Source organism: Habropoda laboriosa, unplaced genomic scaffold (genome assembly GCF_001263275.1).
Source record: "Habropoda laboriosa isolate 0110345459 unplaced genomic scaffold, ASM126327v1 scaffold2, whole genome shotgun sequence".
NCBI lineage: Eukaryota > Metazoa > Arthropoda > Insecta > Hymenoptera > Apidae > Habropoda > Habropoda laboriosa.
Genome location: NW_017100190.1, coordinates 1483077 through 1499293, shown reverse-complemented (window position 1 = coordinate 1499293; position 16217 = coordinate 1483077). Strand labels below are relative to the sequence as shown.

General features: G+C 43.8%; 1 protein-coding gene across 1 annotated transcript in view; it reads left to right on the top strand.

Moving 5' to 3' along the window:
* The window catches only part of LOC108579995 (cadherin-related tumor suppressor), a 108140-nt gene that overhangs the window by 89009 nt on the left and 2914 nt on the right, over positions 1-16217 (top strand). Inside the window, exons 6-19 of the mRNA XM_017943645.1 lie at positions 3-335; positions 1019-1196; positions 5618-5798; positions 5880-6133; positions 6959-7389; positions 8162-8506; positions 9018-9347; positions 10094-11209; positions 11674-12789; positions 12876-13152; positions 13243-13524; positions 13772-14076; positions 14164-14429; positions 14950-15393. Coding sequence (XP_017799134.1) covers positions 3-335; positions 1019-1196; positions 5618-5798; positions 5880-6133; positions 6959-7389; positions 8162-8506; positions 9018-9347; positions 10094-11209; positions 11674-12789; positions 12876-13152; positions 13243-13524; positions 13772-14076; positions 14164-14429; positions 14950-15393 — 5858 coding nt within the window. The remainder of the gene's footprint in view (positions 1-2; positions 336-1018; positions 1197-5617; positions 5799-5879; positions 6134-6958; positions 7390-8161; positions 8507-9017; positions 9348-10093; positions 11210-11673; positions 12790-12875; positions 13153-13242; positions 13525-13771; positions 14077-14163; positions 14430-14949; positions 15394-16217) is intronic.

Sequence of the window (16217 nt, the reverse complement as noted above, 5' to 3'; positions counted from 1 at the left end):
AGGTATCGGCAATGGATAGGGACGAGGGTGCAAACGGTAGAGTGAGATACAGCATCGCTATGGGCGACGACAACAGAGACTTCACGATCTCCGAAGACGGCGGAGTGATCAGAGTAGCGAAGAATTTAAATTTCGAACGAAAATCCAAGTATCATTTGACAATTCGAGGGGAGGACTGTGCCTCGGAAGTAGGGGAGACACCGAGAGGTGATACCGCACAGGTCACCATCACTGTCCTCGATATAAACGACAACGCACCTGTCTTCCTGGATTCACCCTATTTAGCGCACGTTATGGAGAACATGGTACCACCGGGAGGAGGATTCGTGATACAGGTAATTACGAGAATTCCACTTTAACCCTCTACTCTCGAATAATCTATAACATCTTTCTCGCTTTCTTCCATTCTAATTAGAACTGGACATTAATTATATTAAAATGAAATTAACCTCTTCAGGGACAAACTTAAATCTGCTGCTAATTTTTTATAGATTTCAAGTTTATCTCAATTCTACATTTATCAATTGATTCGAACGATAAAAAATTCTCAAAGTCGCTGACTTTTTTCTGGAAATTTTTCTGTAAATTTCAATGCTCGGTGATTCCAAACTTTTGGCCGGTAGCGTATGTGTACCTTGATTTTCCTTGATGAAAATATGAAAAACACAATCTCCCGAAATCTCCTGAGGAAAGTAGTTCAATTGCTATCGATTTAACACGAATATAAATGTGCAACTGCATAAAAAATTAGGTCGATATTTTCTAACTTTAAAAATATCGTCCCTGAAGAGGTTAACACAACCAACCGCTCTATCCTATAACGTTCATTAGGAAAATGTGTAATAAAGGTGAATCGGTAAGAAATGTTCTGCATTTATGTATAAACTAACTGGAAGTCCAGGAGTTCCGTAGACTCCGTATCCAGCTTCACTTTACTTCAGAGGGTTAACTTCGCTCTCTCACGGTGAAAAGTAACAGTTTCGATACGTTACAACTGGGAAACTGTGTAAATGTCCAGGTGAAAGCTTACGACGCAGACACACCACCGTACAACGACCAAGTGAGGTACTTTCAAAAAGAGGGTGACACGGATCTGTTTCGAATAAACGCTAGCACTGGTGACATTTTTCTGCTTCGGCCTTTGGATAGAGAATTGGTACCGGAGTACACTCTCACAGTGGACGCAATGGATACCGGTGAGTTGTTCAAACCCTTCGTTTCTTCTCCCGACTACGCACCTAAGCGTTTTAGTACTGCATTAACTAGGGCTATTACTTTTAACCGGGTATCTGAGATACCTGGGTAGATGAAAATAACCCGATCGACCCGGGTATCTCACTCGAATATGTACACTAGACAGTCGAAATCTCGGTGGCCGCTACCGCCTGGCGTTGGCGGCAACTACTATTGCAAGAAATGAAAGCAAACAATTGTAGGGCGTCTAGGAAAATGACTTCGTTGTATTCTTATTTGTTGCAAAAACATCAATTATATTGTAGACATGCAAGTAATACAAGTAGAGTGCTCACTACCGCCTGGCGTTGGCGGCAACTACTATTGCAAGAAATGAAAGCAAACAATTGTAGGGCGTCCAGGAAAATGACTTCGTTGCATTCTTATTTGTTGCATTCTTATTTGTTCTTATTTGATGTTGAAAAACATCAATTATATTGTAGACATGCAAGTAATACGAGAGTGCTCGAGTAAAACATACCGAGTATCTAAGTAGCCAAACAGTCGAGGAATAATAGATATCTACTCTCAGGGTACTTTCTGATTACCCGAGTATTTCACGAGTAACCCGGGTATCTCTTAAGTAACAGCTGCAGTCCTATGTCGACGTAAGAATTTTTTCCTTCAGATATCGTACAATGATCAATTCCTAACCTCACCAATATTACCCTGAAATACTGAAATAAAGGGAAACTTCTTGGTATTGCCCGAGAGTGCCCAAACGAGTGCGCGCTAACTGGACTATTCGGACCGCAAAGGGTTGAGTAAGAAGAGCTAACGTACTACATAGATCGATCAAAATTCGCCAATCTTCAGTTTCACGAATTAAACGAAAGATTCATTGGTACGGCTCTGACGACTCGTTGGTACACGACAAGGGGTTAAGGTTTCTTTAAGAAAATACTGCTCGTCGTGGAGTATATGGTAATTTATAATCGGTCGGAATTAAAATGTAAAAAGTGAAACGAAAGCGTAGGACGCCTGTTGCACACGGGGAATAAATAGGCGAGTAAGGGAATAAAGGATAAAGAAATGGCGGGTAGAAGGTATTCCCAGTAGATTCTTTCGAGCGTATACCTTAGGGGAACAGCTAAATAGGTATATACCTGGTAGGATCGGCACAAAGAGAGGCATTGAAAGGGTAGTCAGTATTCTTCGGAGAGAATATTTTTCCGGCCGATCTTAGTAACCGGTCTTAGCTTCTATGTAAACTGGCTGCGAATTAGCACGGACAAAGGACTTAATTATATTGGGTTTGGCACTTGTGAAAAAAGCCACCGGGCGAATTGAACAACGCCACGACCCGACGAAATGTACAAAAACAGAGCGAAACAACGAGTGAAAAAGAAGCGAATGGTATTTTAACGCTGCGATGGCGAGATCTGTGCTTTAGAAAGATTCCTAAGTGGATGTATACAGGTATTACGTGCGTATATCAGACACAAGATAGGGTATAAATTAATCGAACCAGTTTGACAAATCTACGACAAGCTATTACAAATCGTACCTATCCCATTCCGTCGACGTAACGATCGAAATGTCACCAAATGTCACATAGTGAGCCGTAGAGAGGAACGCGTGCCAATTCATACGATGACTATTGCATGAATTATTTTTCCCCGGCCCATAAATTCTACCAATCTGTTCGCTCGGTTCGTGCCTGTATCCATGGAAGAATTCAGTTCCTGCAAACGAGGATACGTGTGTACACTGCCGATCAAAAGTTTCTCATCACAGTGTGTTACGAGTTGCAGAAAAGTTTTCAGAAGAAAGGCGGCAATTTTAAGAATTTTTTCATCTCCTGGCAAGTAATTCCAAACTTTTCGTAACGTAACTAAAATTCTTCTCAACGAGATCTGCTAAAAATGATCAATGTTATCTCTTAGGCGTACAGCAATAAATTTCCCAACGCTGTAACATACATTTTCACGGTAAAATAGAAGAGACAGCGCAGGACGAACGAGTGAAAGAAACTAAATAAACAAAATTGGTTAAAGGGTTAAACGTTTCGTCTCGTTCACCTCTGAAAAATTCGCAAATTCCTCCGCTTTCCATGGAGGTAACGATATAAACACCCGAGGAGACAAGAGAACAATCAGAATATTTCAACCCTCGTGACAGGACGATCGCCTAAATGTCTCGAGCACGAAAGACACGCGCGAGAAAATGTCACCTCTCCCCCTCCGAATAGACGAAACAATAGGACGGTGTATATATGGGATGGGTTTAAGTAATGAGCGGTAATATACAAATTGGATATAAATTTGTGGGTTGTTCGATGAGATTCTTTAAGCGGTGGGCAGTTCCTCGTCGAAATCTTTTTTATCGTTCGTTCCTCTGACGAAGCCAGTAGTCCCATTCGAGGGTGCCCCTCGCCCGCCCCCTTTAGCCCGGCCATCGGGGCCCCCGATGGCCCAATCGGTCCCCGCCGAGGTAGACAAGCCCGCAGAGTTATGACGCGCGATTATGATAATCGCTCTCAAATGCCTTCCTCTGCCTCCACGCTCTGCACTCTCTTTCTCCCCACCCTCCTCCCTTTTCCACTCCCTCCTTCACTTTCTTTCTCTACATACCTCTCTATCTATATATTTCTGATTGGTTTCTCTGTACCCTTCACCTCCCTGCTTCTTCACCCGATCCTCCCCCACCTCTGCTTCCTCTTCTTCACGATGCTCCTCTTCACCCCACCAGCTTTCGCTTGCTGGACCTTTTGGACCCTCTCTTTGGAGGCAAGCGCGCATCTCTCTGGAAAGGGAGAGAGAGAAAGAGAGAGAGATCCTGCTCGAGCTCGAGCATTATACTCCTATTTTATTCATACGTTATGGCTGTCGCGTGTATGCGCCACCTATAGCGCGTACGCCGGACGTGGCCCGGCCGAAACGTGTGTCCCTATACCCGTGGCTGTAAGGATCCACCTGAACAGAAGATACCTTTATAACGCTCGAAAGTGGGAAAAGGGTTGACGCTCGTCAATTTCTATCGATGCATCGTAGCTGGTACCCTTTGTGGACAATCCTATTTCTGAAGAATTTTCTGAAAAATTCTGTGGAAGCTGAGAAATTTTAGGTACCCTTTGTGGAGAATTACCTTTCTAGAGAATTTCGTGAAAAATATATCGATTCTGGTACCATTTGTGAAGAATCCTCTTTCTGAAAAATTTCGCGAAAAATCCTGCGAAGCTGACAAATTTTCGGTACCATTTGTGAAGAATTCTCTTTCTGAAGAATTTCGCGAAAAATCCTGCGAAAGTATAGAAACTCCCTTTACGAAAATTCGTTGAGACGTTCCAGGTGAAAAGGTAGGAATGTCCAAAATTTGTGCGACACACACGCGTAACATCGATAAGAAACGGTAGAAGGACGGTGAAAAAAGAAGGAATATACATAATCAGCCGGCGAAACTATTCTAACAATGAAACGTATCCAAAAAGGAGGATTGCGAGAGGTGGTAAAAGAGAAAAAAACCTGGTTGCTTCTTCTTGTCCTCATCAATTAAGGGGACGAATAAGGAGAATACGCGCTACCTAGTGTAAGCCAGTATATTTCTGCCGGATTGCCCACCAGGGAACACCGCCTATGGTGGACCACACCATTGTGCACTCGCGATTGTTGTGCCCGGTACCCCTGCCCGTGAGAGGTCCGTGTGATTGAACGATATACGCTTATAAGAGGCGCGTGGCCCAGGGCCACGCCAACGCGTACAATGTACCTGCTGCAATCAGAGAAATCGGGTCCCCCCAGAGAATAATGGCCTGTTTTAGGCGGCGCAATTAACTCCACGGTACCCCGCCCGCCTGATACTTTGTGAAATCGTAATTTGTCTTCTTTAACGTTCACTGATCCAATCTTTCCATCGATTCCTACCTATCGTTCCCGTTTCAAAATCTTCCCCTCGAATACACCTACGAACGCTGTGCAATTGTATCCTTTCTTCTCTCTCGTGACAATGTCTCTTTTTCCTTCCTCCTTTCGAATCTTCTCTGGAACTTGAACGAAGTGAGCCTAAAAGAAATTTACAGAATTCTTTCCTTTTCTCTCGTGAAATTTCTTTTCAACAAGATCTCGCGACTATAGATCATCTTATTTTAGAAAAATTGGGTCTTCTGTGGAATTTGACGAAGTGAGCCTAAAAGAAATTTGCAATGTTCCTTTTTTTTCTCTGGTGACATTTCTTTTTAACGAGATTTCGCGACAATAAATCATTTTACTTCAGAAAAGTCGTTTTTCGAATCTTCTTCGAAACTTGAACGAAGTGCACCGAAAAAAAAAAGGGGAAACGCGGTTTTATCACGTTTAAGGCCACATTGTTTATACACCTGAACCGGCGGAATACGGTCGCGTAATCATAGAACGATCAATCTACGATTACCGAACCTGTTCTACAGGTTCTCCGCCGTTGACTGGATCGGGCATCGTTAGAATCGTCGTTCTGGATGTCAACGATCACATTCCGGAATTCACCAGGCAAGAGTACAAGGCGACTGTTACCGAAAATTCTGCTTCCGGTACCTGGGTTACCAAACCGTACGCAACCGACAAAGACGAAGATCTTAACGCTTTGATTAGGTAAGTCTAATTACCGTCTATCCTTCATCTTCGTTAAATTTCATCGAAATTTAAAATGTACGTGCTAAATACTCCACACAGGTACAGTTTACTCGGTGAATATTCGGAACGTTTCACCGCTGATCCAGAAACTGGCGAGGTTTTCACCGTGGTACCCCTAGATCGCGAACAAACAGCTGTCTATCATCTAACACTGGTCGCTCAAGACTCGAGTCCCACGGAACCACAGGCTTCTGCTGTTAATTTAACAATTTTCGTGAAGGACGTGAACGACAATGCGCCGAGATTTTCTAGTCCAAGATACACGGCTTACGTGCCAGGTGCAACTAAACCAGGTAAAGAGATTGAAAGAAGAACGACTCGATTCTAGAATTCTCGGAGCTCAACCCTTTCAGCACTGTGTGCTTGCTGATTGTTATACCTTTTGCAGTCGCGATTTACCAGAATTTAGAAGTGGAAAATGCAACTTTATTTTTTATTTAACAAATCAACCAAGAAATGAAAATTAATAAATTCGTAAACGTTCAAATTTTATCTTTTCCAAAAAGAACTTTAAATTTCTGTGCAAAGTCAATTAAAAAAAATACTTGGAGTGTGAAGGGTCAATTTTACAGCGAAAATACCTACTTGCTCTATTTTCAGGTATAAACCTAATTTCAATTCCCCTAAAACTTCCCTCGGTTATTTTCATTCGACAAATTAACAAAGAAATAAGAATGATTAAATTCGTAAACGTTCAAATTTTATCTTTTCCAAAAAGAACTTTAAATTTCTGTGCAAAGTCAATTAAAAAAAATACTTGGAGTGTGAAGGGTCGATTTTACAGCTAAAATACCCATTCGCTCGATTTTCAGGCATGAACCTAATCTGAATTCTCTTAGAACTTCCTTTAATTAACACCAAGAGAAAATAAAAAAGAGAACGTAGTGAAAGATACTCGAACCGCGGCGAATCTGTTAACTGTATCAATCTCACAATACCTCCGAACCATTCCTTATCAAATACATCGACGGGTGGAGCGTGTTCAAAGGGTTAACACGCGTCCATACGCGTTAAGTAACACCTGAATAACAGAGGAGCACGAGCCTAACGTGGCTCGCAATACGCAACACTCTCGCAAGTCACCATACGTCGCTGTAACGCCGTGTTTTCCTTTAAAGGGGATTTCGTGTTCGGCGCGAAAGCAGTGGACGACGACGACGGCGAGAATTCCCGGATCGTGTATCGTCTCCAGGGAATCGACGCGGAGAAGTTCGCGATCGATTCTAACAGCGGTGTGATAAGAGCCACCCAGGAGTTGGCCAATGATGAAACCACCTACCAATTGCAAATCCAAGCGTCAGATTGCGGCGTGAAACCGCAATCGGTCACAGCCGACCTAGTCATACATCTCTGGGAGAGGCAACTGTTCCCTAGTTTTCGTTCGACGATCACCACCAGGTTCACGTTACCCGAGGACGTGTCCGAGGGACGCGTGATCACGAAATTGAGCGCGACCACGCCGAAAATTGGAGCCGCGAGTAATCTCGTTTACGCAATGGCAGGTGGAAACGTCGGTGACGCGCTCAAGATCGACCAGCACACCGGAGAGGTACGTATCGGAGAGTAGTTTAGGGTTGTTAGGAGACTTGGTAATGCGCTTTGTTAATAATAATGATATGGTTGCATTTAAAACACTCAAAGTTGGGTTCACTGTGAAAGTAAGCTATGTTTCGAAATTTTTGATTACACTAATTTCAACCTGAATTCTACTCTTCGTGGAAGATAGGATGATACGAGTATTTCTAGATCGCTTGATAACATTGTGTGGTAAAATTTTGGAAGCTGATCTGAAGGGTGGAAATAATGATTTTTCGAAATTTTTGATTACACTAATTTCAACCTGAATTCTACTCTTCGTGGGAGAGAGGATCATGTGTTTAAATCTTGATCTCTGGATAACGTTGCGTGATAAAATTTCAAAGGCTGATCTAAGTTTGAGAGTAAAAAAGTTCGAACTTTTTAAGAATGCACTGTGAAAATATACAGAATATTCACAGAAGCACTGAGTATTTCAATCCTAAAGATATAGTTACACTAATTCGAACCTGAATTCTGCTCTCTGTAGAAGATAGGACGACGTATTTAATTCTAGATCGCTCGATAAAATTTCAAAGGCTGATCTAAGTTTGAGAGTAAAAAAGTTCGAATTTTTTAAGAATGCACCGCAAAAGTATCCTACAAAATATTCATAGAAGCGCTAAATATTTCAATCCTAATTCTGAATAAGCTCTCCCTAACAGACCCCGAGTAGATCTCTAATTGGTAATAAGAGAAGGTAATATCGATCGTTCTCAACGATTACTCTGGATCGTTTGACGTAGGTGTTGGTGGCGTCAGGGTTCGATTACGAAACAGCGCCGTTCTACGAAGCCTGGGTCGAGGTTCGTGATTCGGACACTCCAGCATTGAGAAGTGTTGTGCAACTACTCGTGAACGTAACAGACGCGAATGATAATGCACCGATAATGGAGGCGTCCATCTACAACGCCACAGTTCCCGAAGACGAATACCCGCCCCTCTTCGTTTGCAAAGTTTCAGCCAAGGATCGTGACTCCGGTGAGAACGGTCAGGTGTCCTATTACCTGGTCAACGATTTCACCGAGACTTTCATCATCGATTCTGACACCGGTGAAATTAGCACCAACGCGAAATTGGACCGTGAGGAGGTACGTCTTTCTTAGAAAATGTATATATTTTAGACGTAGAAATTAATTCGGTGCCTTTTTTCACAAATCCTTCGCGACATTGTCGAGTCGAAATCGCCGTAATTTTTCCGAGACGAAATTCGTCGTATCTAGATACCTACGTACCTAGGCCTGGCGACTCTTGGCCCTCGAGGACAAGAGTATCGCCTTGGCAATGTAGGGACTTTCCCAGGGAAAAAAGGGCTACTTAAGGCACGGGGCCTTTTCGTCGTAGACGTCCTTTCTACATGCATCGTGTCGCTTATACATTAAAAATAGTTTAAGCGCTATCTGATTTAAATAAATATACATTTCTGTTAAGCAACCTTCGTGTAATAATTACTTTTACACCACGTCACTTCCAAAGTCAGTTACTCGATAAAGAGAAAAAGGTTATCCAAAATAACGAACATCATTTTTAACGTTAAAATTATGTTCGATCTTCTGTAAATTTGTACAGCTGATAGATACATTTTTTTAAATAATTTCGCAGATTGCATCCTACGAGCTAACAGTGGAGGCCAGAGACCAAGGACAGCCCTCGTTAACAGGCACAACCACTGTACTACTCACTGTTTTGGATAAGAACGATAATCCTCCACAATTCACTCGATTATTCGGCGTAAACGTGACGGAGAACGCGGAAATTGGGACGTTCGTTATTAGGATAACCAGCAGCGATCTGGATATTGGCCAGAATGCGAATGTTACGTACAGGTTCACCGACAATCCTGGTAGAAAGTTTACTCTGGACGCTTTGAGCGGTAACGTGACGGTGAATGGACATTTGGACAGAGAGGAACAGGATGAATATCTATTGAAGGTTCGTATTCGTTTCGTATCACTGACGATGGTTAAGGAGCACTCGTCACGCTTTGAGAGCTGCTGAAAACAGTACCAAAGCCAGCAAATTGGCTCGTAGCAATTTATTGTTCCGATTGATTCTCAAACGACCCGTTTCAAACTAACATTATTATCGAAGCACTCGAATATAAGCCGTTTCGTGAGCATTGCAGCTCACTTCGTCAGGTTTCGTGGAACACACTGATAACACTGTCCAACAAATTTTGACCTTCAGAAAAATCTGCAATATCCATTGGGTGATCCTTGTAGAGTTTCTCGTCCCAAACACGAATCCGGAAGCAGAATTGCTCTATCACCCTCAGTTTTTGAAAAATATGGATTTTTGTAAAAACACACGATTTTGGACAAAAACGAGGTATTGCGTGAAAACTCAAAACGCTAAGAAGTTCCATTTAGTCTTAAAAGATAGAGGAGAGTGTCCTGAATATACCGAGGGTGACAGAGCAATTCTGCTTCCGGATTCGTAGTGGGACGAGAAACTCTACAAGGACCACCCAATGGATATTTGTTGGACAGTGTAATTTATCCTAATCACCTAATCGCGAACATAATCACGAGCCCTAACCAAGTGATCTGCAAACGCCTACAAATCGTCGAAATACTTCTTCCACAATAACACAGCTTTCAATCCTCACAATCACACTCCAACTGGTGAAATCCTCAAATATTCGATTCAAAGAACCAAAACGACAATCTATCCCACAGCTAGTAGCAGCAGACGGAGCCTGGCAGTCAGCCACAGCCCTGACGATATCAATCCAGGACCAAAACGACAATCCCCCGAAATTCGACGAGGAATCCTATCACTTCCACTTCCCGGAGCTCCAGCCACCTGTTGCACACGTGGGCCAAGTGACAGCTATCGATCGCGACAAGCAAGGACCAAACTCGATGATATCGTACAGCCTGTTGCAACCCTCGGACCTTTTCACCGTCGACCCAGCCACCGGCGACGTCTTCAGCAAGAAAACCCTCAAATACAAACACACTCATCGTCCGTCGTCGCCTGAGAACCTGTACTCTTTAACAGTAGTGGCTACCGACAACGGAAAACCTCCTCTGTCGTCCAAAACGGTGATCTACGTGAGCGTGGTGGACGCGAACAACAATGCACCGAGATTCGAGCAGAGATCCTACCTCTATCCTGTACCTGAGAACTACGGAGTCGGCAAACGAGTGATACAACTGGTCGCGAAAGACGACGCGGACTTCGGTGTGAACGCGGAGATCAGCTACTTCCTGGTGAACGTCAACGGAAGCGAGTACTTCTCCATCGACGAGAAATCTGGATGGGTGTACGTTAGGAAAAGCTTGAACAACGTCGCGGTTGGAACAACGTTCCTATCGAAGGCACAGGCGATAGACAAAGGAGTACCGCCGCAGAAGGACGAAGTTTCCTTGACTTTGATCATCTCGGGAGAGAACAAGCATGCTCCTACGTTCGTCGCGGATTGTTACCAGGTTAGAGTGCCGGAGAACGAGCCTGTCAACACTACTATAGTGACTGTCAGTGCTACGGACGGAGACGACGGGCCTAACGGAATGATTAGGTACAAGATATCAGCTGGAAACGAGAGGAACGAATTCTTCGTGCACTCTATCACCGGGGCTGTGACCATTCTCGAACCTCTGGACTACGATTTGGTGCAAGTTTATAGATTGAACATCACTGCTACCGATCTGGGGTTCGAGTTAAAGCAGGCCGTGGCTACTTTGACTGTGAACGTGTCTGATATCAACGATAATCCTCCGACGTTTAATCAGAGCGTGTACGAAGCCTTTTTGCCGGAGAACTCGCCACCGTTCAGCTTCGTGTATCAGGTGAAATGTTTGGGCCAAATATTTGCAATTTCTTTGCATTTTTAATTTGATTTTGTAGGAACCTAGGGAAAAATATTGAGGGACCCAACGGGAATCGAACCCGGGACCATCGGTTTAGCAAGCCGAGGCTTTGCACGCTACTCCCTCTCTATTCTCCCGTGTCGGCTTCCTATTTTTGGGTATGGAGGTCCCGATACTACACTCGGCCATCCTGAACTGACATTCGCCCTCGAATGTCACTTCTCAACATTTTCGAGTACACTCTCCCACCACTCAGTGGCACGCTACGCCAACCACTCCCTCTCTATTCTCCCTTCGAGGTTTCCTATTTTTGGGTGTGGAGGCCCCGATACTACAATTTTTTAATTTAATTTCTTTTAATTTTATATTTTTAATATTTTTCAAAATATTTTTCAACTTCTCCTCACGTTCATCCCAACTTACAACAATTTCTCTACCCACAGGTTATCGCCCGAGACATCGACTCACCGAAATACGCCGTTGTCCAATACAAAATCCTCGGAGGAACAGGCAAAGACCACTTCCGAATTCGCGAAGACACCGGCGAGATCACATCTCTGATAAGTTTCGACTACGAAGAAGCGAACGAGTACACTCTCGACATAGTCGCAGCTAACCCAGACTCGAATCCTCAAATGGTCGGCTTCACGACAGTCCTCGTGCACGTCACAGGCGTCAACGAGTACTATCCGAAATTCATTCAGCCCGTGTTCCACATGGACGTCTCAGAAAGTGCAGAAGTTGGAACCTCTGTCGGTCTGGTTCAAGCAACAGACCAAGATGCAGGCGAAGACGGAAGAGTGTACTACCTCTTCGTCGGTTCCTCCAACGATCGAGGCTTCTCCATCGGCTCCGAAACGGGGATCATTCGAGTCTCGCGAAGATTGGACAGAGAAACTCAGAACAGAGTGGTGTTAACCGTGATGACGAAGAACGGCGGAGGAATTCGTGGCAACGACACGGACGAAGCTCAGGTTATAGTCTCTATTCAAGATGGAAACGATCCACCGGAGTTCCTGCAAAGCACCTACGATGCCACTGTGTCCGAAGGTGCTGTGCACGGGACGAGATTGCTGACTGTTAGAGCAGTAGACAAGGACATCAAACCGCAGAATAATCAGTTCTCTTACTCGATTATCAGTGGAAACATTGGGCAAGCTTTCAAAGTAGACCCGCAGACCGGTGATATAGAGACTGCTAAGCAGCTGGACAGAGAAACTATTCCAGCTTACGATTTGACTATTGGAGCTATCGATACTGGCTCACCGCCTCAAACTGGAACTGCAGCTGTTCACATAGAATTGCTGGACATCAACGATAACGGACCAATTTTCGATCCACCTGAAGTGATCGGTTACGTGAACGAGAACGAACCTGCTGGAACGATTATTATGACACTCAGTGCTACCGATCCTGATCTGCCACCTAATGGAGCACCGTTTACCTATAGATTGGTCGGAGGGAGGCAGGGTGATATGGTGACTTTGGATAAGCATACCGGGATGTTGAAGACTACGAGGAGTCTGGATAGGGAAATTATGCCTCAGTTGGATCTTGTGGTTAGTGAAGGAGTTTCTTTAGGATTGAGAAAGTTTTTAGGGTTGTTTGGGATGGCTGAGTTGTTTGGCTTTGACTTTTTTTGTAGATCGAAGTGGAGGATTCTGGAATACCGAGAATGAGGAACGAGCACACGATTACTGTGATCGTTACGGATCAAAATGACAGTCCATCGTCACCTAGATCTGTTCACGTTATAGTTCATTCGTTCAACGAACAGATTCCATTGGGAAAGATCGCTGATGTGCATCCTAACGATCCAGATATTACTGGAAGCTATTCCTGTAAGATTCTTCAAGGATCGAATCCTAAGATTCTTAGTATTCCTGCCGCTTGTGATCTTCATACGAAAAGAATAACTCCAGGTTTGTCGAATGAATTGTGGAAGCTTTGTGTTTGCGATTTTTGATTAAACTGATGTTTAATTTTGATTTTTGTTTTGTTTTTTGGTACAGGCGTTGGTTATTCTTTGAGTGTCTCTGGCAACGATGGTCGTCATCCTAACGTGGTGTCTAAAGTGACAGTGGAATTTCTTCTTTTTACTAACAGCACGATTGAAAATAGCGTGACACTGCAAGTGGCGAAATTGAGCGCGAGGGATTTTTTAAGTCAGTACTATCGTGCATTGTTGGACGTGCTGCAAGAGGAAATCGATGTTGGGGATAATCTTAAGATTTTTAGCCTTGGAGAGAATGGGAACGATTTGAATATTCATCTAGCAGTGGAATCGCCTCAAGGTAATATCCTCCGCTTGGAAAATTGAAAAATTGAAAGATTGAAAAGTGGAAAGATTGAAAGATTTAAAAATTGATAAATTTTAAGATTTAAAGATTGAAAGATTTAAAGATTGAAAAATTTTAATATTGGAAGATTTAAAGATTGAAAAATTGAAAGATTGAAAGATTGAGAAATTTAAATATTGGAAAATTCAACGATTCGAAAAATTCTAAAATCCCAATTAAAAAATTCTCATCGATTCCACAGGGTACCGCACTAAATACGAAGTCACCGAGCTACTAAACCACAATCGAGACAAAATTCGATCTCTTCTCGAGGGAACAACCTTCACAATCAGCTATTCACCGTGCAAACACATACCCTGCGAGAATGGAGGCTCTTGCAGCGACAAACTAGTCATCTACGATGACGCCAGGATCACCGATAGTCAAGCGCTGATCCTCACGTCACCGAGAATGATGCACGAAATGACTTGCAGGTGTCGCGATGGTTTCACCGGTGATAGATGCGAGAGGAGGCAAGATCCTTGCTCTCCAAATCCTTGCTTACTGGTACACAACATTATCAACCACACAAAACTCCTCCGATTAAATTGTCTTTATCAAAAGTATCAACAATTTCTAACTTTCAATCATCAGGGAGGACAGTGTCGACGATTGGGATACGATTTCCAGTGTACCTGTCCGATCGATCGCGAAGGGAAATTGTGCGAATTGGAAAGAGGCGATGCTTGTGCCAGTAATCCATGCAGAAACGGTGGATCCTGCAGAAAGAGTCCTGACAGCTTCAGTTTCTTCTGTCTGTGTCGTGCTGGCTACAGAGGAAACCACTGTGAGGCAGTCACAGACTCCTGCAGACCTAACCCTTGCCTCTACGGAGGTTTATGCGTAGGAGAGAAACCTGGGTAAGCTTGATAACGTAGGGAGAGACAGGATTTTCTCGAAAATGCTTAGTTTAGACTCTAGAGGTGTGAAAGAAAAGTGTTTGGATGGAGTACGTAAGATTATCGCGTGAAAGAAGGCTGCACAGCCTGTAGTTTTGAATGGAAATGACTGAATATCACAGAGAAAGAAATAGAGATAGAAAGGGAGAGAATGTGGGATAATTAATAGTTCTGATAAGAGTCAGAGTGAGATTCGACGGTCCAGAGTGTATAGTAATTGAAAAACCACCGACTGTTAGAGTTTGAGAGAGAATGCGTCCAAAGTGAGGCCATTGATAAAAAAAAAGGGCACACAGACTTGTCTATGGTCTTCTCCTTTTTTCTCTCTTCTCTCTTAGATTTAATTGCATTACTTTTTATGAAAGCTCTGAAATCGATGTAGAGCTGATTTTCCAAGTAGAACCTCTTCACCATCATACGCCACAGCTAACAATAAAAAATCAACGTCCAACAATTTAACACGAATTTCCTAAACGTTCAGCTACAGATGCAGCTGTCCAGAGGGTCGCTACGGAAGACACTGTGAAAGATCTACATTCGGATTCGAGGAGCTGTCCTACATGGCCTTCCCAGCCCTAGACTCAAACACAAACGACATAACAATCGTATTTGCAACTACCAAACCAGATGCACTGCTACTGTACAACTATGCACCTCAAAGTGGAGGACGTTCAGATTTCGTGGTGCTGGAACTGGTGAACGGAAGAGTGGTGTTCTCTTACGGAGGTGCGAGAAGTGCCATTACCTCGATTACCATTAAAACGGAGAATTCTGTGTCCGACGGAGAATGGAGGAAAGTGACGGCGACCAGAAACGGAAGGGTCGTGTCTCTGAGCGTGTCTATGTGCAGGGAACATGGAGATATCTGCGACGATTGCAGACCTGGCGATGGAACTTGCTACGCTGACGACGTAGGACCTACCGGGTTAGTATTTCGCATTTCTTCGACAAATTTTCAACCTGAAGAATCCCTAATTTCCAAACTAACACCAGACTATTGTGGGAACGTTTGGTTGTAGACAGAGGGTACGCGAAAGTAATAACGACGACAGTTTATTAACCTCTTCAGGGACGATTTTGTTGCCCCGATGACATATGGCTTGGCGGTTGGAGCGAGACAGAGCGATGGAGTTCATTGCTCCGCGGTGATATTTGATTTTGTTGCCCCGATGACGTATGGCTTGGCGGTTGGAGCGAGACAGAGCGATGGAGTTCATTGCTCCACGGTGATATTTACCGGCGTCTAGCCCGGACCAAAACATTCGACTCCGTGTGTGAGTGAATGCGTGTGCTCGGGGATTAGACTGATTTTTGCCTGAGTCGTTAGGCTCCCCTCGGTCAGCCATATTTCACACGTACATTTTATTTGCATAAGAGCTGCACCACTCGCCCACCCCTGCTCTATAATTGTCGCTGTGCGATATTTTCACTCTCAATGCCTCGCCCGCGTCTCATTCACCCTGTTTCATTCTCTCGTTCGCTCGTTCTCTATTTCCTTCACTCTTCGAAGACATTCTCAAAACTCGTTCACCGAACTTTTCTTATCTCACGGTGAAGATCCGGAGTCACGGGGTTGCATACGACAGTTCCGAACGCTTATCATTCACACTATCGCTCGAACCCAAATATCCTTCGTCCACACATCCATCGTTTCTAACCAAACATTCACGCGAGATATACCCAGTCCACACGCTCGTTGCAACGAGTGACAAGCGAGCGATGTAAAGAACGATCGTTCGCCCTCGTAGT